The 27,566-nt window shown below is 42.2% G+C and overlaps 1 protein-coding gene across 1 annotated transcript; it reads right to left on the bottom strand.

Moving 5' to 3' along the window:
* Positions 1-9: 9 nt before the first annotated feature.
* On the bottom strand, positions 10-27,566 carry LOC126406736 (myelin protein zero-like protein 2). The gene is made up of 5 exons (XM_050071209.1): positions 27,261-27,566; positions 6,916-7,085; positions 6,373-6,583; positions 4,799-4,970; positions 10-3,223 (listed from the first exon to the last, which is right to left on the bottom strand). Exons 1-5 carry the CDS (start codon positions 27,313-27,315, stop codon positions 3,064-3,066), a joined length of 768 nt encoding a protein of 255 aa, XP_049927166.1. The 5' UTR covers positions 27,316-27,566; the 3' UTR covers positions 10-3,063.

Genomic DNA, 27,566 nt, shown 5'->3' with positions numbered 1-27,566 from the left:
ACAATGTGGTGAAGATTTTAAGGCATTTTTATTAGAAAATCTTTTTTTATATATATATATATATATAAAAGCTCTATAACAAACACATAGAGTGACAATTTAAACAATGTGATAAAATACTTCTGGCATTATCTAAAAAAATAGACAAAAAAAAACAATCTATAAACATATCACTCAGTATTACATCACAGGTACAAAAGTCTGTAACATGAGGAAAGAAAGACAGGCATTACAATCATTTGTTAGTAGACTTGATGTGTTCACAGGTGCACGAGGAAATGGGCTCTCAAGGACGTTTTGCAATCAGAGGGTTTTCAGATCTGACTGTGCGCTCCCACACAACACTCAGGACAGGTGCGTGCATGACTGACTCATCGAGTTTTTGGCCTTCAGACTTAATGACAGCAACATCACATTTATGCTCTTTTATCCAGGTAACCTGATGGGACAGAAGTCCTTCAGCCTACAGATAGAGGATAAAACTGCTTTTAACAAGTGCTCTGACACTGGCAGGAATTATGACGGTTGTGCGTAACCAACTGAAATGCAAGACTTACATTATCCCTAATGACTGAATTGTAAAACTAAAATATGCAACGTATCCTCAAACAACAGTTCATATAATATCTTTAAAAAATCACCTACAGCAATTCATATATCTAACAAAAAATTCACATACCACAATATCCTATATCTATCAAATCAGCACCCAAGAAATTGGCCCCCCGATGGGTTAGGTTAGGTTTAGGAAAAGGATCATAGCCAGGTGTCATTATGTTACGTATTTACATAAAGTTATGTTCTTAAAATGAAGTTACATTGGTTACGTTTTGGAAAAGAATCATGGTTAGGCGTCGCCACTGTGTGCTTAATGTAAGGGGTGTAACAATCCATCGATCTGGATCAATGTATCAATTCAATGTGGAACAATCCAGTTTCATCGATGCAAAGTGAAAACGTCGATCCATATCGTCATCTTTAGGATCCGCTTTTATTTTGAAAGACTGTGTCACCGTCAAATAGCAGCAGGCAGCAAGAAGCAGAGAGAAAGATGACAAGGGTAATGTTATTTTCTCTGGAGTGTGGACATATTTTGGAGAAAAAAGGGGTCAACAGACAGAGCACATGGTGTATGTAAACAATGCCGTTACGAGATAAAACACGACGTAGCGTTACCTGCCTGGATACAATAACTTTAGCTGCTCTGTTTCGACAATGTTCGGCTGAAGAAACGTGCATGCAGGCTGAAATTCAGCTGAGCTGTTCTGTCGGGAGGTGGAGAGACTTAAACCAACGGTGAGTAAGACAAAGTATAAATAATACACAAAATTAGTTAAGTTATGAATGGAGGAAAGTTCGCTAGCCGCTACGCTAACATATGCAATGTAAACATGCTTGAGCTAATAATGGGCGACTAGCAAAAAACAATTGACATGTCTATGAACCTTGACAGTTTTTACTGAGCTGAATTTGGTACTTTTGTTAAACAATGTTGTTGTTGATCCATGTTTTATGGCTGTTGGGAGAAGTTTCAGGGCTTTAAGCCAGATAGACCTGAAGTTTCATGATAAAGATCATGGTTTGGATTAAAATGAAATGATTTCTTCCAGAAAGGGCTTGGTGTCAGTATAAAGGAATTTTACTGCACTTAAGCAGTTACAATTACTTACATTATTTATGTGTTTTATGGTCAAAAGCAAAAAAGAAAGGGGTGGCAGCTTCTTCTGTAACAGATTGCGTTAAATGGCCAGAAAATATCGTCTCATATTGACTGCAGACCCTGAATCGCATCGTATCGAATTTGTATCGTGGCGGACTTTGTAATTTCAGCAAATATTGCATCGCTGTCCAAAGAATCACTGACTTGACTTTAATACAGGACACAAACACCAACATGCCAGGGGAAAGTTGTGCATTCCTTTGACTCATCTACCTCCATAAGCAGACTTTTACTCTTACTTCTTTCTTTACCCGCATCAGCGCTTTCGTAACGCGATTGGAGCCTTAATGATTTACAGGAACTGCCCATTGGTTCGACAGCCCATTGGTTCGACATCCCATTGTTCCGACCATATTAAACTCATTGTTCCTAAGTCCGTTCCGAAATCATCATGATGCCCTGTGGTTAAGGTCTGGTTAGGTTTAGGCACAAAAACCACTTGGTTAGGGTCAGGAAAAGATCATGGTGTGGGTTAAAATGAAAAAGAAAGTGACAAACACATAAGCCGTGAGTCTGCTCCGCCTCAAGCTGGTCGCGGCGCACCATACGCCCGCCACGAGCCGTTCAGCACTGCGGACAGTCGGACTAATGGGATGTCGAACCAATGGGCTGTCGAACCAATGACATGGACCCATGATTTACATAGGTTCTACGTAAATTACTGTCTCATGATTACGTGGGGTTTTTACAGATTCTGATGCATAATTTTTTGGAGGTATAACATACAAAGAGTGCATGAGAGCAGCCTGAAAGATGATCTTCAGATTCTACATTTTATTGTCCATTGAGTCAAAAAGTGTAAGGTCTCAATACGGCTCATCATGGCAGAAAACAAATTCCTCATTCTGACTACTTTCAGTTCCATGTTGCAGCTGATTTTGCCACCGGCAAGATCTACTTCTAAAACAACAAAGTTATTGAACATAAATCGGCCTTTTTGTGCTCTCAGGACAGTCGCCAAGCCGACGTCAGGATTAAATAGCCTCTCACTTTCAAAGCCCTGCAGGTTAAATCCAGTTTCCCTTCCCTCATATGAAGATATCTGGACTCTCTCAAGAGTAAAGTTACTCTACTTCTGATCCTGTTCCAAAGCCTTCATCTTCATCACTCTAATCTCTTTGTTCTTATTCGGAAACAGAATTTTCTTTCCCTTCTCTTTCCGTTCTTGAACAATGTGGTTGTTTTTGACACGGCAGCAGCAGGAGCAGCACTCTCTTCATCTAGTCTGCACTCTGCAGAACCGTGGAACATAATCCATGGATGCCATCTGGGCATCCCTCCAGCGAGCTCCCTGGCTGGCTTCACATCAGTGTTTCTGCCTCGCCCTGTCTGTCCCCACCTCCTCAGTCGGAGTCATCACCATCGTCGTCGTCGTCCGAGCTCGGGCCCTCGTCCTCTGATGAGCTTGGGTCTTTGGTGCTGGCCTCTGAGATCATGCCGTCTGAACTGTCAATCTCAAAGGACGTCTCTGATACGTAGAGGTGGATTGCCCTCGCTGGGTGGCTGGGACACACACGCACACACAGAGGGGAGAGGGAGGCATGCACCAGTGGGAGCAAAATGGCACACACACACACAGGGCAGGGTATGAATTCATGCATGACACATTCATGAATCATTTATGTGCATGCATGTGCATAAGTCACGCACAATGGGGACAGGACAAAGACAAGCAGACAGCACAAACACAGCAGCAGGGACAAAGCATTAGTGTCACACAGGGTTAAATCGTCCCAAGTTGAGAGCGAAGGTTGGATCGAAATCTCTGTTTACCCATCTGCATCTGATTGGGGTGAAAACATTTTCCTTCCTTTGCCAAGTTTTTCAGCGACAGTTTCAGTTTGAACTCTGAATACATCTGATTGTGCAAGATGACAGTAAAGTTGTCAACTTTTCCGTAAGGGGTGAATACAGTGAGTCACAGTATTGCAACACGGTTTTGACTGTAACCACTTAGGGCGCCTATTACAGAGAGATCTGAAAACCCAAGGGAGAAACAAAGAAGTCCCACGTGCCCAGGAAAAAAGATGCTTTTAACAAAACAGCTCGTTGTTCAAAACAGACATTTGTCCATTAGAGAGGCTGCTGGTTGGTAAAAAGATTTGCCACCGTATCAGTAAATTTAAAATTTAGAACTGCTATTGATTTAACTATGTGCTTGTAATTTTTTTTTTTTTTTTTACAAAAGTGCTCTATAAAATGTCTGTTTTCAACAAGTGCTCTCCATCAGGTTTTGATAATATGATAGCACCTTGATTGTTTCTGTTGCAACATCAGGCTAGTAACACCACAGAAAAATACAGTTATATAACTTCAGTAGTGAAACAAAACAGAAATGTACACCAGCATCCTCCTGTAGATTCATAAGAACCACAGTAAAGTGGATCAGACAGCTGATATATATGACCGTTGAAATGAGAGTTGACAGATACAGATCACAGATATCATGTATGGGGTTTCATAATGCATCCCATCATCTGGTAATTACAGCAAAATTTCAATAGAGGCTAGGAAGCTGCTCAGTCATTGTTCCACAGTTTCTATTGTGTGCTAAAACAATATATTGTGTGGCTTGTACTGCATCGGTATGTTGGGGTTTGAAATGTATTAGTAGGGAAGTGAACAGCAGGAATACACCATTGTTCGACCTCTACATCATCAAAACATCGACTCTAAACAGGAAAGTTGTTTGGAGGCCCATTTAGCTGAACAGGAAATATGAACTGATAAAACAGTTGTTTCTCTCCAGATATGAAAGGCACATGGTGATATCATAAAAGCTACACAGCAGTCTGGCTATTATGCTCTGTGTCTACAGCTTCCTATATAAAGGCACATTCTCAATTTGGTTAACAACAGCTGCCCATCAACTCATCCAGGATTGGGATCCAAAGACTGCGGTTGGAGAGAAGGGAGGAAGTGAAACGTCCAGTAGGAAAAGAGCCCCAGACCCCAAGAGGAGGCTGCACATGCCCCGATCCCCAGAGTTAGACGGAGAGCGAGAGAGGAAGTGTAGGATTCTTCGGTTCCTCTCTCTATCCCCCTCTTCCTCTCTCTCTGTCTTTCTCTTGGTCTTACCACGCAGTGGGGTCTTTTCTCTCTTTGCGGGGAGCCTCCTCGTTCCCTTCCCGCTCTCTCTGTCTCCTCTTCTTGCACCGCCTGCAGGACAGAATGATGATGAGGAGGATGACCACAGCGGCGATACCGCCTCCGATGGCCAACACCAGAAGGAGAAGTTCAGAGAAAGAAGCTGTGGGCGAGAAGGAAACACAGAAATGCAGACTGAGTGTGTTTGCTTGATAAATAAAAATACCAGCACTGCTCAGAGGCACTGTGCACTTTTAACTGTGTGTCTGCTTTAAGCTGCTATTAATACAAAAGCACATTTTCATTTTAAGATGTTTATGCTGTAGCTGTATGGCCAGTTAGTCTGTCTGTCAGTGGGAGGCATTCATGGTCCTTAGAGGAGGAAGATGACTTTGGTTATCCCTTAACTTTTCATCTAGTGCCATCAGCAGGTTTACATTTCCGTCAGGACCACTTTAGTCAAAAAAAGGTGACTAAATACTACAATTTCCATTTGCAGTATTATATTTGGTGGTATGGCTCTGTTCTGGGGCCTCTGCCTTTCCTCGAGCCTACGCAGAAACCCTCTTCCATGCATCTACGTGGAAAGCCTGAGGCAGAGAGAGCACATTTCTCTTCCCTTCCATGCGCCTACATGGAAAGCCTATGGCAGGGAGAGCAGCAGCAAAGTCCCCCCGGGAACAGAACAGAGCAGCATCAATGACAAACAGAAGTGACACTGATAAGTCAGACACAGTATGAAAAGGAGGAGCTTGGGTGGAGGCGGGTTGCAAAGCAGCTTGCAGAGGAAGCAGCAACAGTAGGCAACTCAATTTTTGGCTTTTCGTAAATTGTCTTTGACAACTACCTAATTAGCACATGCTAGCATGCTAACACAATAATCTAATATGGTGAACATGGTAAACATTATAACTGCCAAACATCAGCGTGTCTGACTTTGTGAGCATGTTAGCATGGTGACATTTAACTCACCACATTCAAAGCATCACAGTGCCTAAGTGCTGCCTTTCAGAGCTTAATCTTGCTGACATATTGTTGCTCGATGAAATATTAATGCACAGGAAAATAAAATGAGTAGCTCTGGTCAATAGTTCTGACTGGCTGGGTCACAGAGAATGTCAGAGTAAAATATCTGATTAATTCATCTCATAATCAGTAATTGATCGTTAATACTATAACTGATGTCACAGCACAGGCTGTACCTGTACTGTAGCAAGCTCTTTTTTTCAGCTACTGCTCAAAGACTATTATACTAATTTAAAAATTACCTTTTCACTGTTATTGATTTTTTTTCCATTCAATATGTCTGGAACATTTGCAATATTTTAATTAAAATGTGCCAGTGCTATAATATAAAATGCACAGCACACCATGCCAAACAACACCCATTCTAAGAATAATGTGCTTCATTTGAATCCAATCAAATAGTTTCTCCAAAATTCTCTCTTATTTGGCTTTTCAGCAAGAGATGAAATGATGTGGGTGTTTTCAGAGACAAAGCTGAAGCACAGTAACATTCATGGCATATATGAAGACATGTTTTGTCTGAAAATCAAAGCGCTGACCTGTAGTGACGACACGGAGTCGAATCTCTCCAACCGTGCCATGGACATCCGGCGGATTCTTCACCTGGCAGATGTAAGTGCCGTTGTAGGTGAATTTGACCTGTTGAAGTATGATGGAGGCATCACGGCCCATGACATCACCTGCCCAAACAACACGCTTCCTGAAAATGCCGTCTACTGGAGGATATGGTCGCTGCTGGTAGTGGAATACCTGAAAGTGGAAATTGATGGGTAGATTTCATCTGAGCAATAATAGGTTTGATTGGTTGGATTGTCGCAGAAAGAAAGTCATACCAAACTGAGTCTGGAGACGGAAAGTATTTTATTCTCACAGAGAAAAAAAGACAAGACATAGACCCAGACTTGCTGCATCTTTTTCTCTCTATTCTCAATAGACACACACAGGCTGGCTTGGACGCTCTGTAGGGAGCCAGATGACTCATCGACTCCTCTCTCAGTTGGCTGAGGGGGTGGATGCTCCCTGACACAATGAGGGAGGTTTAAAGTTTGATCTCACTTTCTCACAAACACAAATACACTCACCGACTCTTCTCGGCCTGGTTTGAGCGGTCTGAAGCTCCAGGAGATGACGATGGAGTTGGGGTTGATGGTGGCAGAACTATGAAATGTGCACTTCAGACGAACATCCGTCCCGTTGACCGCCTCCATATCCCCAGACGTGTATATACGCATCCCGCTGACCTGCAGCACGCCTGCAACATACGAAGATACGGCGCAGCTGCAGAGTTTACTTCAAAAGCAGAATGCAGTGCACACAGAGCAAAATCAATACAGAGATAAATGGTTTGTGAACGAAACACAAATACATATACAAAAATACAACCCAACAGACATAGTATGAATTCACACTCATCAGTAAATTCCTGCCTAGTGAGTGCAGGCAATGTACCCGGTGACCCTACTTCTGCCTACGCAGTGCTGCTGCAAGAAAAATCACCAACTCCAAGTTGTCACTATAACTGTATTAGATACATTTATTACAGTATACTGAAATCTTACAGATTGGTACAAATGCTGAAAGTATTAGATTAGATCTGCGAGTGGGTCAGTAAGTGAACTCCTCTCAAACATCTGCTTCATTACATCCTAAAAGTCCAAACTGATTTGGGATCAGTGAAGCAAATCTGTGACATTTAATGAATAATGGCCACTTTAGCTACACTACTGCAGCTGAGACAGGGCTGAAATTGAGAGTCTGCTCTATATTATATGGATATGGACTATATCAATCTTTACAGTACGTGGTAGACCTATTAGATGGAAAATGAATGGACTGGGGGAGCGGAGAGGGATGTTGGCAACGATTTGGCTCTTCCACATAATGATGGATGGAGCTCCCCCGAATGGAGTTAGGGCTGACACACACATACACTGCACCGACACACACACACACACACACACACATGCACCGTGTAAGACAGAGACGTGCTTAAAGCTGAGTTCCTGTCTGGCAGCCAGTCAACATCACATCAGGAACCAGCCAATCACGTCTTGCTCTCCCCGAGATTGCAGAGCCTTGTTTATCGAGGTAGATCCAACCCTAAAGAAGCCCAGTGGGTATGCGTGTCTAAGTCTCTGTAGAAGTTTATACGCAGGCTGTCCAAAATCACCTAGTCTATTTATAGAGAGAGCTCTATATACCCTAATAATATCAGCAGCTATGTCTAGCTTTATTAAAGTCAATGCCCACGCACACAGCAGACCGTCCGTCTGCAGCCACAGCGTGCTCAGGGAAGCCGAGACTTGTCCTAACGTCATTAGCACACTCCATATGAGGTCCCTGCAGGCCGGGCCAAACACTTGATGAGAGCTCAGACTATCAGAGACGCTTTAAATCTGACGAGTAGCTGCCTGTGGCTCCATGAATCACCCGAGTGCAGGCGTCATCCCAGGCCTCAGTTTTATATATGACAACATCAGTTTTTGTTGATGCAATCAGCCAGCATCGAGGTTGACCTGTACTCTGGATGAGACCTCATCTCTGTTGAAAAACTTTGCTTAGTCCTTACAACCTTCTCACACTGCTTGTTATGATTTAATAATATCATTAAGATTTAAAAGGATTTTAAACCCTAAAAAGATTAATTAAGCTTTATTCTGCAATTTAGAATGTGGGTTAAGCAGCTTAAGGTGTCCTTTATTGATTGGCAAAATAAAGCTCCAGGCACAGAAATTAGAAAAGTCCAAGGAAGGCATATCATTACCCCAGTATTATAATCAGAGGGAGCATTAAGGCAGGAGCTAGCTGGGAAAATGTCAGCGGGGGCTTGGCTCCTCGGGCGGCTTGTTCTGTTCCTTATCAGGTTGGAGAGAGTTTCCTGTGGGCTGTGATGAGAGAGTGGGGCGACTAGACGGCCCGCGTGCAGCATTAAAAACAGACAGGGTTCTCTCTCATCGCCGGGCCCTGACAGCGCTCTAACAGCCTAATGTGTTTTAAATGAGCCCGATGAAACCTGGGAGGGGTGTGTACAAGGAGTGAGCAATAGAGGCAGAGTAAACACTGCAAGAAATGTCCATCTTTGCACATCCTCTGGTCTTTTTTTAGACTTAAAATTGTATTTTTATTGAATGAAAACATATTGCAATGAGATTGCAGCACAAGCTTGTTTTGGATTATTTCTGCACCTGTATCTTAAAAAATAAGGCAGGTACTTTAACTTGCATCAATAAAAAGCACTTTTTATATTACAGAGTAAAGCTCTCATGAATGGACTTCAAAGGGAACGAGCCCTCTCTGTAACCTTTGTCTCACTTCCTCGTCTACCTGGCGGAGTGAATGGAAACACAGGAGTTAGTGGATTAAACTGCCTGTGTTTAGGATATTCATTAGGCAGATAACATCGGCACTGGCTGTATCAGCAGAGCCAGTAATAACTACCTCCCTGGTCCAACTGTGTGTGTGTGTGTGTGTGTCTGTGTGTGTGTCAAAACAAAAAAGAAGAGTCGGAGCCACCAGGTAAAGGTCTCGTATTCGATATTTCATGTAAAGGTTGAAAAGAGAAAAGGGCAGAATGGAGGAGGGAAGGAGTGGGAGCAGAGAGTGTTGTATATTCAGTTGCATGTCTCACATATATGACTATCACTCCTGTTAACAAGTAGCTACACGTGCCTGATTTCAAACTTGGAATACATGGTTTTCTGTTGATACCCATGCTAACAATGTGATTTAGGATGGCAGACTGAAAATATCTCAATTAAACAACTGTTGAATGTATTCCTATTAAATTTTGTGCAGACAAATGTCCTGCTGCAGCAAGGACATTGCCTTCGTGTAAGGGATCCTCTAAGCCACCGGGTGCCCCAAGTCAGCATTTTATTTTATCTAATACTTTGGTTTATGGCCAAATACATGCAAAACTAATGACTTCCCTCCTTAGCTGGACTTGTATTGAGTGCCAATTAGCAAATGTTAGCATGCTAACATGCTAAATTAAACTCCTGAGACTCCAGCCTTTGTTTGGTGGGCATTTTTAATTTCTCTGAGTTATTTGGGAATGTAGGACCTGCTAAGTATTAAAAACTAAGCATTGTCTTTAAACAGTAGGTAGTTTACTGGAAAAAAAGGTGGGACGATGGGTTTATTTTCAATAGCCACAAGTGTTGTGCAAAAACAAAACAAAACAAGAAGTCCTACTGTCCTCAAATAAGTTCTTCCTAATTAACAGCATTTTTGCTCGTTACTATAGCCCCTTTTACACTGCCCGATTTTCCGCGAATGTTGGGCCATTTTGCTGGCAAGCTGCGAGCGTTTAGACACACAGAGCCAGATTGGCGAGTTGATCCAAGGTGCCCAATTTTCTGCCTTGTAGGGTAGTCATATTGGAACCCTTTTAGTTTAAACAGACTGAGGCGGCCTTGCACAATGGGAGGGGCTGTTGAGGACTTGTGGGAGGAGCTGTTGATGACGCCGCACGTGCCACCCACTGGCGGTGGATAAACAGGAAACAGCTGATAGCAGGAATTAGCGAGCAGCTAGTAGCAAGAGGGAAACNGTTTTTATACTGCCAATGCTGAAAAAAGACTGATTGGGCTTTCCTGCAAATTTGCACAATTCCTATCTAAAAAGGGCTTATAACTAAAATTGGTCAAATTAGTATGCCATATCAAACTACAGACATTATTTAGCACAAATAGTTAAGTTTCAACCACAGAATTTGATCAGGTTTTGTACCTCGTCCACTTTTGTGTTGGGATCAGCTGTAGACTGAGCATAGAAGTGCACACAAACGAGGACAACGGGTCTACGTTAAGCAGAATGAAGTATAAGGTGCAGGAAACCCAAAATGTGATGTCCTCACATGACGACACAGGGTCTCAGGAGGCAGGGAACATACATACATATGCAAAACATCAACATCATGTCATTGTGAGCACGTTCGCATGGTGACATAAGCATTTAGCCTACAGCCCTGCACACAGAGCCACTAGCATAGCTGTAACTGGTTTGTCCATAGAGGAGAGAGAGGTACATCTCTGTGGCTAATAACATTCATTACTCATCAAATTAGTATCCACAGTCACACCCCTCTATTTCCACTTCCTTATTTCAGAGAGTGGGCCTATAGTGCACTCGGAGGATTAGCTGAGCAATATAGGGCGATGCCTAAATGCCTGTTTAAAAGCTGATGCTGCAATGATTCATTTATACATCAGGACAGAAAGCGGGTCCTCCAGACCATAACACCTCATTTCCAAATTTCTTCCCTTAACCAATCTATTTACAGTACATGAATTTAAATAAGCGTTGCTAATCTCCATTCAACAACAAAAAAGTGAAACGCTTTCAACTACGCCGTCCTTTGACTCAAGCTGAGCTGATTAAGAATTAAGGTTAATTAGGCCTTTTTGAAGGCAGAATGGATATTAGCAGAATGACAGCCCAGTTAGGGTTATGTACAGTGCCTCAATTACTGTACTAATTTGTCCCTGCGGCTAAAAGTACATGATCGCTATTTAATCATTCATTAGCAGGCACTAATTGCTGAGGAGGATGCATGCCATTACATGAGTGAAGCACAGAATTTCACTCATTTACAGAAAGAGAGACGAGAGATAAACAAGCAGACATGAGAGAGTGAGCTCAAGTGATGAACAAGAGCCAGATGATAGATGAAGGAGTGAGTGCTCCGTGGATGGAGCTAGAGGATAAGAAGAAATGATGGAAAATGTATTCCACGACATAATTGCAGTCTGTAAGAAGGAGATAAGATAAAAGTGTTTGTTTGCTTGTTTGTCTGTCCATTCTTCTACTCCGGCATGTCTGTCTGTCCAGTCCAAGTTGTTCACTTGTTTATGTCTGAACATCCTGCCTGGCTAGTGAGGACCACACCCAGTATCCAGAGACAGAGAGGGAGAGCTTTTACGGCTTATTAAGATGGAGTTATGTACCGTACAGAGGAGGGAAGGGCCAGAGTGCAGACAAATATATGAATTTATCCTAATTATGTTTCAGATATTGCAGACATTGTCTGGCATGCTGTGGTTTTCTCGGAAGACTTGCAGAGCAATGTAAGAAAACAACTAGTATTTATTTTCTTGCGAGTTTATCTTAATCATATTAATTTAAATGATTCAAAGGCTTTTAAATACTTCTATGCTGATGTTAAGTTGACACAAGGTGCTGCTGAGTCAGAGCAAGAAGAAAAAAACATGAAAATCTAATTTATAAAGCATAAAAAAACCTAATCTTGACTGTCTCCACTCCATATTTACCTCATTAAAGTTATTAAATGCTTTGAAACATGTGAAGGAGCTCAGTAAGACTCTTTACTTGTAATTAAAAAGACCCAATTAGAGTCTTTGTGTGAAGTGTACTCCCTGAGTGCTTGAATTTAAAAATGTTGTGGCGACAATTAAAGATTTCCACATGAGATTCCACCTCTTGCGAGCATCATATCAAACACAAAGTTTTGTGAGGCAAACTGTACTTGTGTATATTTCTGTTAATGTTAACTCCAGATGTTTCTATTTATGAACAGATACAGCATCAGGAATAACTGGAATAGGTTGTAAAATGTTATGTTCCATTGTTATTTGTGTGTGTGCATGTCTCAGGGTTGGCGTCCCTCATGGGGCTCACTGTTGGCACCAATCCACACAAACACATCCTCCATTAGATGTACCACTGTTGGCACTGGTCCATAATATCTGTCAGTACATCCAAAATATCACAATAAAGTGAACCTGCTGAACCTTTAATGCACTGGATTCTACCTGTCAACACTTTGGTACAATCCGCTCTGGTCCACTGGCTACTCTGAAGCCAAGGAGGGCAAATACTTTCATCTACTGTAAAATAATCAAACCAAGCCCACTCGAGTGTGATTAGGTTTGCTTGGCTTGGCAGTCATCCCAAGATTGTAAAAGCTTCCAAGGAGGCACAAAAAATATCAAGTTTTTGACCTGCCCATATAATATTTCATCCAGTGTCAAAGAGTGAAGGCAGGTTTACAACTGCATAACCTCTATGCTTTATTGTGGCTTTAATCTCACGTTGCCAGATACAGTATATTTATGTATGATTGTGTCAGTGCAGGAGAAAGGGCTGACAGAAGTCATTTTTATTCTGCTATAGCTGAAGCTGAAATAAAATAGGGAGGTGCGGTCTTGCCACTAATCAGTTACTGTCACTTTGCCTATGCTAATGATAACTGGAAGATTCATCACATGAAATTCTTTGGCCTTCATTTCAGACAAGGGCAAACAAAAGCATATTTCTTATTTCTAGCTGACAACTGCCGATTACACTCAAAGGACAACTGTCACTGGCGAATCGTATCGACTGTGGCTAACTAATTAAGCTACGTTAGCTCAAAAAGTTGGTTGAAAGTTAAAAGGTCCCAGGTAAAAACTCATCATCCTCCCCAGTTGGTTCCATGAGGAAGACTCACGCCATGTGTGGCAGAGGTGCCATCTTGTGAGGTAAGCTCTCTGTTTTCTCTGTTACCAAAGAGTATGTGCTCAGTTGAAAAAAACAACAACATAGTTTACAATATCCAGGTATGTCAGTGGAGGTAGTGCCAAGTCATATGAATCTATGTTGTTCCATTGTAAGGTAAAGATACAGTGCATTCCTCAAAAGATGGTCCCCCCATCCAAAAACGTTACTTAGCATGACATCAACGTCTCATTTTCTATTGTTTGTATTTTCAAGTAGCATGTTAGGGCTCATTTATGCTCAACGTTAAGTACGGATCCGGATACAGACAGAGCCTTCTGTCCGTGCTCTGCGTTCATTTCGTCCGTATTTCTGTACGTTTCCATAAAGCTTATGGATACGGGCCACACGGAGCAGTACCACCGGGAACCATGGGGGCAGTGTTGCTGTCACTACCCGATACGTAGCTTTAGTGAGACACGAAGAAGAAATAACAATTCAATTTCTCTCATCGGCAGTACTAGAGAAAAGAATTCTCCGTCCTCCAGTCGCGACCACCGCCTCCTACAACGCTGCCTCTGTTTTTGTCTTTTATGCAAGAGGTACATTATCAATATCTCCTCCACAGTCGCCATGTTTGTTTTTGAGTTTGTTGTTGTCATAAACTTTTGACACTGGGCTGCCTCCTGGTGTATATATTGGTTAACATCCATGCCAGCGTAAAGGGCGCATGGAAGTATGTGGGCAGTGACAGTAACATCGTTTGAAACGGACGCATACATTTTCGTACGTAAAGGGAGCATAAATGAGCCCTTAGGCTACAGGATGAGGATTAACCAATGTGCTTGACGAACATATCGCAAGGTAATGGGTTTGTCTGAGGTACCATCCATCTGTCTATCCATTGTCAGCCGTTTATCCGAAGCCGGGTTGTGGGGGCAGCAAGCCAAGCAAAGCTTTCCAGACGTCCATCTCCCCAGCAACGCATTCCAGCTCCTCCTGGGGGATCCAAGGTGTTCCCAGGCCAGACAAGATATGTAATCCCTCCAGCGTGTTCTGGGCCTCCTACCAGTGGGGCGTGCCCCGAACACCTCCAATGGGAGGCGTCCAGGAGGATCCTGATCCGATGCCTGAACCACCTCAACTGACCCCTTTCAATGCGAAGGAGCAGCAGCTGTACTCCGAGCTCCCTCCGGATGTCCGAGTTCCTTACCTTATCTCTACGGTTGAGCCCAGACACCCTTCTGAGGAAACTCATTTCGGTTGCTTGTGTCTGCGACCTCATTCTTTCGGTCATTCGCTCATAGCTTCTGTCCATAGCTCATGACCATAGGTGAGGATTGGGACGTAGATGGACCAGTAAATCGAATGCTTCGCCATCTGGCTCAGCTCCTTCTTAACCATGACAATTCGGCACAGCATCCGCATCACTGCAGATGCTGTGCCAAACCACAGATCCATCTCATGCTCCATTCTACCCTCACTTGTGAGCAAAACCCCAATGTACTTGAATTCCCTTGTTTGGAGCAGTAACTCTTTGCCAACCCTGAGGGGGCAAGCCACCATTTTCCGGCAGAGAACCATGGCCTCAGACTTGGAGGTGTTGAGTCTCACCCTGACTGCTTCACACTTGGCTGCAAACCACCCCGGTGTATGCTAAGGGTCATGGTGTGATGATGTTTGGGGCTGTTGGAGTATAAACTGACCCGTATCCAAAAACAATAGCGGGACAGAGCTGCTAACTCTTTTAGCATCCGCCACCAGCCTCCACATAACGGGGAAATACAAAACCTTTAACCTGTTGCCACACAAATAAGTTATTATTATAAATAATAATACGCTGCTTGGCCTTAAAAGTGACGCTCAGATACATCTGTATGTCGGAAGCTATTTAGCCAAACATGCTGACTCTAGTAGCTCCTGTTAGAGCTGATAAACACACAGATGAATCCCTTACACTCTCGTCCCTGTGTTTTTGTTTTGGAAAGATAAAAATGAAAAGACAGCATCACTCAAGCACCCTCTAGTCCTCGGATATATGTTCTGGATCAAAAAATAGTCACTTCTTTCTTGGACCTTGACCAAACTTTACACCACATTTAATTAAAATCTCTGACCTTTAGAGATAATCTGAACTGTTAGACAAACAGAACTGTCTCATTGGATTTAATTATTCTACTTAGTAACCGTTGCCAAGGGTGACTTCTCCAAAACCTTTGCATTTTCAGGTCAGCCTGGGTGTGTTTCACACCGCAGAGAGGCATGCTTGGTATATTGAACTCTTGTCATAACTGCGCAGCAAACATTCTCTGGTATTCTAAATATTTTCTTTGAATATCTTTGACACAATCCAAAGAATGAACAAACTATACCCGCCTTATCGCACAATCCAAATCTTTATCAATGTTTTCGTGTCGCTGTACAGCCTAAGGGGGGTTCTTGATGCAGTTGCTCATAAATATGCAGATTTATAAACAGCAAAGAGAAAGCAGAGGGAGCAGAGCTGTTTTTAGTTATAAGTATATTTATAGCCATGATATCCGGATACCATGAGGATACCACACATGTACCAGTCACTGTTTACAAAGTGTTTCCTTTGCTGTGTAGGCTACACTGTAGATCTGGACTTTCCATTGCCCAAGAGGATGTTAGGTCTTCGTGGACTTTAAGAGAGGGGAGGAAACACTGCAGGAGAAATCAAGCAGTTGGCCCGACTCTCTGAATCAGGAAATTGGTTTCATTACATTATTTCCTAGACGGTGTGTGTTTGTGCCTTTCCTCTCTTCATTATGGCTCAGAAACAAAGGGACCACCAAAGGAAACCTGATTCGCTGTTGCACCGGTTTTAGAGGAAACACTTAGGACAGGAGCAAACACACAGAGAGCTCAGAGGGTTACAAAGAGCCTCTTCACTCCTTTGTGAGAGGTTTCACAAGCCCAGGTTAGTTTTCTGCTTTATTAACAAGGCCTGTCTTTCATGCAGGGCTGGACCGAGGGCTGGGAATAGCAGGTTCAGGTAACAGTGTGTTTGCAAAGGAGGAGGAGGAGTCAAGGAAGAGTGTAAGTGTTGAGTGGTTTAATGGGAGGGAACCCCTGAGATGGACAACTGTGTCTAACATACTGTGCTGTACATTTCCTCTACGCAGGTTTCCGTTCATTCCACTCAGTCATGAACATGCAGTTGTGCCAAGACAAGCAAATACAATGTATGGTCAAAGGTATTATCCAAATACTTTTTTTTGCTTTTGCACTGGCGTTGTTTTCATGGTTTGGGGCCCTTGCTTCCAGTTAAAGGAAATATTTATGCTATGGTATAACATGATATTTGTACAATGGCGTGCTTGTATCAACAGTTTGGGGACGGTCTTTTCCTGTTTCAACATGACGATGCATTAGTGCACTAAGCCAGGTTAATAATGAAATGCCTTCTCCGAGAAGTCTGGCCTGCACAAAGTCCAGACTTCAGCCCCATCCAACAGCTCTGGGGACTACAAGCAAGGCTTTATCATCCAACATCAGTAGCTGTTAAAGGTCCAGCGAGCAGGATTTAGGAGGATATATTGGCAGAACCAGAATATACTTTAGTATGTTTTCTGTAGTGTATCACCTGAAAACAAAGAGTTGTGTTTTCGTTACATCAGAATAAGCTGTATAGGGAGTTTTCATCTAGGGAGATGTCCCTGTTGCACCGCCTTTCTACAGTAGCCCAGAACAGACAAACCAAACAGTGCCTCTAGATGGGGTAATTCACATTGTCGGTGCCGGTGGTCAACCCGCTCTACCTCTGAGCCACAGTTGCCCAGGTGCCTTTGTTTTGGAGAGGAAGAGACCTCTGCAGATATTTTTACTCACAGTAAAAACGTCCCAAATATCTAGATCTTTAGTTATCAAAGAAAAAAGATGAGCACACATTAGCAGGTGCTAGGCTAGCGTACCGTCTCCTTCATGCCAAGCTGCATTGAAAAAACACTGATTTGTAATGTCACACTGCTTTATTCAGTGTTTTAGTGCTTGAAATCATCAGGTCTGTTTGTTTTGTAAAGGAGGCGACCTCTGCAGATAATTCGGCTCACGGTTAAAACTTCCAGAATGTCTGGATCAGAAAAAGGTGGGCACACATTAGCAGGTGCTGAGCTTGCGGCGTATCGGCAACATGCCAAACAGCATCAGGGAAACTGATTTGTAACATGACACTGCTTCATTCAGTATTTTTATTGGTTTGTTTTGTAGAGGAAGAGACCTCTGTGGATAATTTTGCTCCCTGTAAAAACCTCTTGAACAATGAACACTGAACACATTCTAACCAGGAGAAGTTTCAGCTGGTTGCAATCTGCAATCCTCATGGCTACATGCCACAAAATCCCCCTAAATCTTACACACCTTTAAAGCAGTAGATTTTCGCACATCGTTTCTGGAATGTGCAGCACATGTAGGTGTGTTTTCAGACATCCACATACTTGTGGCCATGTAACGTATGATAAAAGTAAACACATGCACATAGTTGAGCATAGATACTAAATCTTTCTATTTTCTCAAAACCATATTTAGTCCCTCTCTGTAAATTCCCTGCTATTTTAAAAATGATTTTACTATTCTTGGACGTTCTGTTGAGTTTGACTTTCTGCAGGTGGCGCTGTTTACTGTCACCCAAAGTGCTTATCCTGGCTCATGCCTTTGACTCCAAATGAAGCTTACATATGAACTGTCTCACTATCAGAGAGATGTACCAGACACCAGGTGTTTGGAACAGCAAATCTAAAAGCTTTCATTTACTTGATTTATGGGTAATCACTCTTTGGTCATGAAGGCAATAAAACAGACATTTTTCTATATTAAAATGTCACAAATTCCAATTTGGATACTGCATTTACTTTTCTTATTGCAATTTTCCCCTACAGACACATGAACTTGAACCAAACTTTAGGAAACTACAAAATGTGTTGAATAAACTCTAAAGGTCAGTCCAAACACAGACAAAGCATCAATCTCTTTTTCTAACTCTTTCTTCCTCTCCCTCTTTTTCTCCCCTCCTGCTTCCTCCAGGCCAATTGTAATTCATCAGGCGGCGGCATCCAGAGGAAACGTGTAGTGGGTGAGTGAGGATAAGAGTTTAATCCATCAAACCTCTTCCACTCCCACCTCGCAGCTGACTCAACAACTTCTCTCTGGGATTACAAACTCCTGAGGGGGGGTCGGACGCGTACGGTTCAATTCAACACACCCACAGGCTTCTGTTGGAAGGACACTCCAACCCTCAAAAGACGGCCTTAGTTTCTCATATGTTTACTACGAATCAAGACTAGCCATGTGTTTTGTGTCCTGCAGTGGAATGAGTCAGAATGAATCCAGTCCCACTGTGACTTCCACCTCTGCTCCTGAGCACATGAATAAATTAACAAATGACAATATACACAGACCAGAAAGCACACAGTGGAGGAGGTACAGACTTCTGCTCTTTGCTTTTCACCTTAAAGGGACACATAGGGCCAGACTTTACCTCAAGGCAAGGTGGGAAGCGTCTGGCTGGGGCCCCAAACTGAAAGATCCCCAAACAGCTACAGATGTATTATGATGTTAAGATATGAAAAACATTGAATTATGTTACAATTAGACCCTGAAATAACTTACAAAAGGCATACAAAAGTACATTTAAAGGGACAGTGCACCCCAATTATATTATCTAGCTATTTATCAATGTAGATTGCTTTGGTGTGAGCTGCAGAGTGTTGGAGATATCGGCCGTAGAGATGTCAGCCTTCTCTTGAATATAATGGAACTAGATGGCACTCAGCTTGTGGTGCTTATAGCGCCAAAAGAATCCATTTAAGAAACTCAACAGCAGTGTCTCTTTCCAGAAATCATGACCGAGTTACTCAAGATAATCCACAAACCTTGAGCAGTTTCATGTAGGATCTATTTTCTTTTTACCAAACTACACCTGCAATCCGCATCACCTTGCAGAAGGAAGTGTGCATCTACTCATAGACGAGAGGCTCGAGCTAATGAGAGTGTGACACGTAAATATTAATGGCATCCTCCTCGGCTGAGCTGTAATGTTAGCTAGCTCAGAGGTGCTAGGTGAGCCAGCCTAGCCTAGATGCATGCTTCCTTCTGCGCTGTGACACAGCTGGAGGGTGGAGCTTGGTAGAAATAAAGTAGTTCCAACATGAAACTGCTCACAACAAAGTCTGTGGATTATCTTGAGTAACCGGGTCATGATTTCTGGACGGAGACACTGCTGATGAATTTTCTAAATGTGTTTTTTAGCACTTTGTTCCATTATATTCAAGAGAAAGCAGACACCTCTACAGGTGTTATCTCTAACAGTCTGCAACTCACACCAGAACAATCTAAACTGACAAACAGCATTACAGGTAAAAGGAGAAATATCATTTTTGATTTGGGGTGAATTGCCCTTTTGAGTTCATTGTGCTAATATTGTGCCAATGCATGACTTTGACTTTAAACGTATTTTTACTATGCACTATTAATAGTTTTACTTAAGAAAATAGTTCTGACTACTTCTTCTATCGCTGCCAATACCAACATTCCCAGTGAGATAAAGAGAGAAATAAATAGCAAGACAGACAGAGTTTGCCTGGGAACTCCCAAATCACTAAATCCACCACTGTGGGCACACCACCAATTTCATTAATCAATTCTAACATTATTTTGAAAATTTGTTCCTGGTGAGTCCCCAAATTTCATGAACAGTGCATTGCTTAAATATCAGAGAGCTTTTTTAATACACACAGTCAGGCCAAAATTAGAAAACTACAGGCTAAAAGTAGCATCAAACTTGTGGTAACTTATGCCTTTATGTTCCTTCCCCATGTAGTTACTACTTTATATAAAGAAAGACATAAACTGAGTGGACATTGGACTGCGGTGCTATTTCTGCAAATGTGCCAGAGCTGGAACTCACACCGAAACCAGAAAAGCACTCTTGTATATGTCAGTCATTTGGGCCTCAATAGAAATTAATGAGAGGTGGAGGAACATTTGAGTGTTCAAGTGTGACCAAACCCTTGCATCCTGTCCTTTATCTGCCCCACCCACTAACCCCACCCTTCCCTCCTCAACTCACACTGTCATTCATTTACATCACTGAGTACAGTGTCACATAATTAGTGAGCAAAACCGGATAGGTAGGTGCCTCTGCTACTCTTTCAATATGGAGTCCATTTTTTATTAGTCAGCGTTTTGAATAACAATAGCTGGTTATACAGGAGTACGTATGAAAGTCAGATTCTAAAGGAGAGGGAAATCAAGATGACGTTACTTCCCATTCTGGGAAATTCTACCATCATGCCTGCTCTGCATTTAATCACAGATTACTTAACTCATGCCAAATGATTATAAAATCCCCCTGGGCTTTCTGGAGATCAGATGACTCAGAAGGAGCTGCCGATATTCTGTGAACAGCTCTGATTTATCCCATATGCCGTAAACCGAGTGGAGGTGTTGCTTTAGCTGGAAGATCTACTTGTTTACCATAGCTCTAAACAGTCTTGAGAACGAGTGACCAGCCAACAGAGTGTGTAAGGATGTGACTACACAAACAGAAACCCATGCTCACAAATATGCAGTATTTACATTTGCACAGGTCCAGACGAACATTAAACATGCGTGTGTGCACATATACTCAAACCTTGGATGAACCTGTAAACACTTTGAATTCAGCAAGAAATGCATTTCAAATCCATGTTTACACTCAGAGCCGAGCACAGTCTTGTGGTTTAAACATTACACAGGGAGTGCCTTTGCCTTCACACTCCAACACTTCGCAGATGCGCCCTACGCCTGCTGTGTCAGGGATTGGTGTTTTTTTTGCATATAAACGTGTCATTGTCAGCTCTACACACCCCAAGGCAATCCCATCAACCAAACACAAAGGCCAGGCATCCTCCTAGGTGCGTCAACACAGTGCAGCATGTTAGAAACCGCAGCGATGCTTTGTTATGCTGACCTATTATTGTGGCGAGATTAGAGGCGTCGTGGCTGAGAGAGAACTGTTATATCCCAGCAAACAGATACAAGAGGCCGCTCATCTACTGTAAACCCGACAGAGTAACACTGAAAACTGTGTGTCTGTGTCTGTGTCTGTGTCTGTGTCTGTGTGTGTAAGTGTAGGTGTGTATGTGTTTGTAGGTGTGTGTGTGTGTTTGTGTCCTAAACCTGTAAGTCAGGACAGGTTGACACATGTCGGGCCATGAGCATTTCAGACTTCAGGTACAAGAGGAAAATGTTAGAGGAAGAAAAAAGGAATTGAAGTAAAGTGCAGCAACAAAAAAAGACGGATTTATCATTAACAGCAGGGGATCGAAAAGCCTCATGTCTGTGTTTGGTGGAGAAAGAGAGTAAGCAGGTCTAAGTTAAGACTAAGGCCCTTGTCCAATCCTTCACGGGTATATTTAAAGAATTTTGCCTTTTCTATTAGTTTGACTTATCTGCGTTTTAGATCACTGAAAATGGATCTTTTTTTTTAGATACTCACAGATTAGTGATAAAGAAAAATATGGCCACAGAAAACAAACAACTCCAAATATTTGTTAAAGCATTTGACACTGAACCTTATAAAAGGAAACTGTACCTGAGCCTTCAACAACTAAACAGGGAAAATACATTCAGACTTAAAACAAGGTCTACCACACAAGAGGAATGGGAGGAGATAATTAGACAACAATGGAAAACGCCAAGCTCTCCATCCTGGAGGGAATTCAGATGGAGGAATGTCATGCGTTACTTATGCACTCCTGTCCAGAAAAAATCTCTCTTAAAACCAGACTGTTGGGGATTCATATTTTTTGAGGGTGCCCCTCTGTCACTCCTTTTTGGACAAAAATTCATGGCATTCTTGAAACTGTTTTTCAAGCCAAAATAACCTTTAATTCTGAACTGATGTATCTGATTAGATTGGAGGAACTCCAATGGAGGAAAAAGGATAAATATCTGCTAATAATATAATTGGTGGTATGTAAGAAATCCCTAACCAAGAAATGGCTGACCTAGTATTACCTAGTACCTAGTATTGATGAATGGATCGACTTGTTATATAATATTTATGTAATGGAGAGAATGGCTTTAAGTCTGAGAACCCAGAGGGAAATTTTTATTGAGAACTGGACGACATGGTTAGTATATGTCTCAAACGTTAGATCTGATATTGTCTGAATAAGTGCTAGAAACAGATCGTGGTGTGACTAATAGCCCGCCACACATGTATGTCTTGATACAACATCTGTGTTGATACATATATCTATTTGACTGACTAATGAAAAGAGAATTACAAAAAAAGAAAACAGACCTTTTGTAAAACTTTATCAACTTCAACTTGATGAATTTCAGAAACACCATTTTCAGTGTTTCAGAGGAGCCAGAATTTGTGTCTTGTGCGCCGTTATCTCCTTCCGAAGGCGTCACAAATGACGCAACATTTCATGCAAAGACCAAAGTAGCACTGGCTGCTAACAGGACTGTTCATGTGTTTACACATAAATGCACTTCTCCACTACAATGTGTAACAGAAGCGTCAGAACTCCAGGTCGCCTTTCGGTAATCACTTTTTTCCAGGCCTTTGATTGGCATCTTCTTCTTCTTCTTTGTGTAGCTTCAGAGTTACAGTTATTTGGTTTGGCACGCTCTTGCCAGTTCTTTAATTGTGTTTTGCATTTAATTATTTGAACAGAGATGTTTTATGACAGTGCTTGTCTGGGCAGAATTCTTTTTTTATAACGAAGGAGGGGAAAACCCCATTTTCAGAAACACCCATGTGGACCAGGCTGAATTTAGTGTTTGTTTTTGGTGTTTCCTTTTCTAATTAGCCAGTCAGAGTGTGGCTCAGTTGCTATTTTGAAGACACAGGGGGAAAAGTTTAAAAGTATGCTGCTACCAAATTATCTTTTTCATCACATGAAAAATCCCTCTACAGAGGAATAAAGGTGCACACTCTGTCTTTTGTCTTTCTTTGACGTCAGAATCGAGGTTTTGCCAAGGAAGTCTGGCTATTGAAGGCGTCTGCTCACAGTTCAAACATCACTTTTTCCTTTTAAATATGAGAACAGGTCGAAACAAAAGAACAATGCAATAAGGAGGAAATGGACCAAACTACACAGCTGTCAGCCGACACCAGCAACAGCTTCTTCTTTAGTGAACTCATTAATTAACTGATTAACTTTTCTGAAAAGTCATTGTCAAAGAGAGCAAATGCCCCAGGGCCCCAGACAACCAGGAGCCCCAAAGGCTGATCATTAACTGCATGTCTTTTGTGTTTTGGTGAATTTATTAATTGCAATTTGCACCACAGAAACACAATATCAACTAAAGTGGGCCCTTTTTATCTTTCCACCCTGCCTTGGAAAGGTGTACTGTATCAAGATACCCATCAGCTATCGTTTTTTTTAGTTTTTAAATGTCTTAACGGTCTTGGGCCTTCTTATTTATCTGACCTGCTTTTACCATATCAACCCTCGCGGACCCTGAGGTCCTCCGGCACCGGCCTTTTAACCATACCACAAGTTAGGACTAAAACGCACGGGGAGGCGGCATTTAATTATTATGGCCCCCGATTGTGGAACAGCCTGCCGGAGAACCTCAGAGCTGCAGAGACTGTTGATGTTTTTAAAAAGAGGCTCAAGACTCATCTTTTTAATCAGGCTTTTAACTGATCTCTTTATTTATCTATTTTAAATTCCTCTTATAACCGATTTATCCATCTGTTATCTATTTTTTATTTATTTTTTATATTCTTACCCTTCCTCTTCTTACGTTCTTATCTCATTTAACCTTTATCTTTTGTTATTTTAGTTAGCCTATAGGTTTTAGTTTTGATGCATTTTATGTCTCTGTTTTAGATCATTCTTGCCTAGCTACTAACTCAATTTTATGAGCTAAATAGCTTTTTGTTGGGTGAGAGGGTTGGGTTTTCTCTTTTCTTTTTGTTTTCTGTTTGGATCTTTGTTGTTTTTAACCTCTGTGAGGCACTTTGTTTTACTGTTGTATGAAAAGTGCCATATAAATAAAGTTGATTTGATTTTGATTTAAGATCTAGTTTTAATTTACTTAAAATTACTTCTGTACTTCTGCTGAAAGCAACTTGTAGGTGAAATGTTATATACACAAAGCATAAACCAATATTGTCCTAGGGGCCCCATAACAGGTGTAACAGCCTTTGTTTTCAACATGGAAATCAAGTTGCAAAACATGTTTTTGGAGTGATCAGCTGCTCTGCTTTTATTCTGACTATTGTGGTGATCGATTCAATCTCTGAACGATGAATGTATAAAGAGAACTGAGTGACGCGTTGGAGGCGGGCCCTTGTTCATTCCAAAAAAAGCATCTCAGTGGCGCAGGAAGCCATAAAAGCTTGAAATTAGCTGAATCCTTCGCAATGTAGGACCCATAGAGCATGCACACGAGAGATTTACAGCTGCCGGGTGAGGTTAATCGGCTAAGTTCTAGTTTAGCCTTCCATTAAGCTGAATGGGGATAAAACTGATTTGATCAAGCAGCTCTTCAAGACTCTCAAAATGTTACTGAACCATAAGGATCGAATCCAGACACTTAAACAAGTCATTTATTGGAGGTTGTGATGCTCAAAAATGTATCCAGTAACTTACAGACGTCTTTATCACCTTATAAATTGATGGGAAAAAGTCTTTTTGGGCCTTGTGGAATCACATGACAAACCCAGAAGTTGTAATTCCACATTTGGCCACTATACAAAATTGACTTCAAAGCCAGGTGCTGTTCCTGGGGGCTTTTTCTGAACCCATCAGCTATCGGTCTGATGACAATTTAGCCTCTGGGGGCAACGGCCAATATTTCATAAGTTCTGGTGTAGCGTGAGGATATCCAGATAATGGTAACGGATATCTTGGCCAAGACTTCCTCTGCTGTGCGCCAGCCATTGTTTACAATTTCGGCTAATCTCTAGAAGCAGATATCTCCCCTTTTCTTTTTAAAAAAATAATAAAAAAGCTGATTTGTTGTCAGACAACAGCCGCTGGGTTCCAAGAGCACATTCTGGCCAATGCATGTTGCCTCCTCAGCCTCCACACTGACTTACCTGCATGCCACGAAAGCCTGCTCAAACATTATTGGTGAATACTCAGACTACAAACCAAAATGCCTCAGAAACCAAAATCCTTCTCCACTGCCTACAGATTCTGCACCTCCATGAAACCCAAGAGCTTTTCACTTCCCTGCTTTGACACTGCAGCCTCACAAGTACAAAAACTCCAAATCTGGTAATGATAACATCTCATACTTGTGTTGTGAAAGGCAAAAACACTGCTCCCAAAAGTATCTTGACACATTTATACTGTCTTTTTCCTTTCAAAGCTTCTGCAGAACTAACTTTACAAAACACACAAAGGAGTAGTGCGTTTATCTTTGAGGGCGATGAAGGATTTTAACCACTGCAACGCCTGCTGTGATTATATTTGGAGCAGCAGAAGGAGAGGGAGATTATTCTGTTTGGTCTATATCATATCTCCTTTAAAAAATAGGCCTCATGCTGCAAGTCTGCAAATGAACACTAACTGTCTCTGATCAGCGCAACGCATGTCAAAACAGTGGAGGGCTGATGTGTAAATATGCTGTGCTGTTTTAATGCCACAGTGTATCTGTGTACCTGAGGGGAGGGGGGATGGTAAAGAGGGAGAAATGAATCCAAGTTATTTTGCACGCTTAATTGCAATTTTACACCACATGTCTCATGAAAATGAGATGAGTGTGCTGGCTTGTTTCATCGGTTTTTGCCAACACAGTAACGCCAAAGGCAATGGAAGTGATTGCAGCATAACAGACATGAGAAGTAAGATGCTGCTGAGCTGTAATCAGGTCCAACATGCTTTTTCCACATGCTGTCATTTGATTATCTATCCCTCTATATCCACACAGTGTACTCAGTCATCCTGCCTGTGAGTATGTTATGACTGATCTGCAGGCACATGCTCCTTGTAAACATAAGCAGCTTGCTACTATAGTGAATCCCTACGTGGTGCTTTGGCACTGGATGGACATGTTCAATCAATATAATCCACTTAACTGAATGGACACAGATTACTTCAAGGTTAAACAACCTGGCGTCTGCTGAATGAATTGCCACTGATACGCCAATTCGTGGTATTAAAACATGCTCCATCAGCCGAGCCATTACAGCATTTGGAAGTGAACAATCGGGTATCTATTAGTGTTGATTTCTATGGTTGCATCTGACAAGTTGTTATGATTCTGCAGACATATCCTGGACCCCTTTGTTTACGGGAAGCAGGTGGACTTATCTGCGTCCAGCGGGCCACTTCACGGTCTCTCGTGAACGTTGAGCACGGATGTACATTACCAGGCAGGAAAGGAGTGAGGTTGCATAAAAGCAGAACACAATGCGGCCAGGATTTGATGCCGGTAAATACTGTAAAGTCATTACGTCTCCAGACGCCCCCCCCCCCCCCCGGCGTTTTTACTGTTTCATAGTTTTCACAGGAATTTTTCTTCAGCGTCCCACACTGTGCCACAGTGCCAAGTTCGCCACTTCCCGATGACGCACGACAAGCGCACAGGGATGAGGGTTAGGGGTCCCTGCGGAGCTTTCACTAATGGACAGACAATCAGGGTTCTGTGTTTTACTTTGAAGCTCAATTGTGGCGTCTCTAAACAGCCATCCTGTTACGTCTTAAGATCACTCTGGGGATGCGAACAAAAATGTAAACTTTTGGAAAAATTTGCGCCTAAGCAGATAAAAGCTCCTTATGTAATTTTAGAGGCAATGCCAAAGTAGATTGTCTTTATGTAAAAGCTACTGGATCCCAGAAGGAACATATGGCAATAAAACAAAGCGTTATTGGTTGACTTTAAAATAAAAATCCAAAACATACACTCAGACAAATCACACCACACTGATTGATGCGCAGTACCAATAAAGTCCTGAACACCCCACGTTATTAACAATTCCCACGTTTTATCCACTCACACTAAACAGGGGTCTCACCTGAAGCTGCGAGTCCAGACAGGACGGTGAGGAAATAGAGCCCCTTTACGCACATTGGATGGACGGCACTTCTGTCCGATGACCAAGAGACCGGGAGTCAACAAACCCGCTAGACTCCTCCGCCGACTCACAGTGGCTGAAAACCCGAGCTATAACTCTATGAATCCCCTTCTGAGTGGGATATAAACATGGAAGTTAACGCCGAGTCCTCTCCTCTCCTCCACCTTGTCTCTCTCCAAAGACGCGTCCCAACTCGCCGCTGCCCTCATACGTTTCATTTCAGCACCCTCCCACCACAATTTTCGG

The sequence above is a fragment of the Epinephelus moara genome, chromosome 2, assembly GCF_006386435.1.
Source record: "Epinephelus moara isolate mb chromosome 2, YSFRI_EMoa_1.0, whole genome shotgun sequence".
Lineage (NCBI taxonomy): Eukaryota > Metazoa > Chordata > Actinopteri > Perciformes > Serranidae > Epinephelus > Epinephelus moara.
This window is presented reverse-complemented; position numbering and strand designations above follow the sequence as displayed.

Bases quoted from the DNA above. Each gene is read 5' to 3' on its own strand.
- LOC126406736 (XM_050071209.1), bottom strand. From the start codon at position 27,315: ATGTGCGTAAAGGGGCTCTATTTCCTCACCGTCCTGTCTGGACTCGCA. The intron at 6,584-6,915 runs GTGAGTGTATTT...TTCCACTTTCAG, and splicing joins AACCAGGCCGAGAAGAGTCG to GTATTCCACTACCAGCAGCG. The intron at 3,224-4,798 runs GTAAGACCAAGA...TGTGTGTCCCAG, and splicing joins AGAAAAGACCCCACTGCGTG to CCACCCAGCGAGGGCAATCC.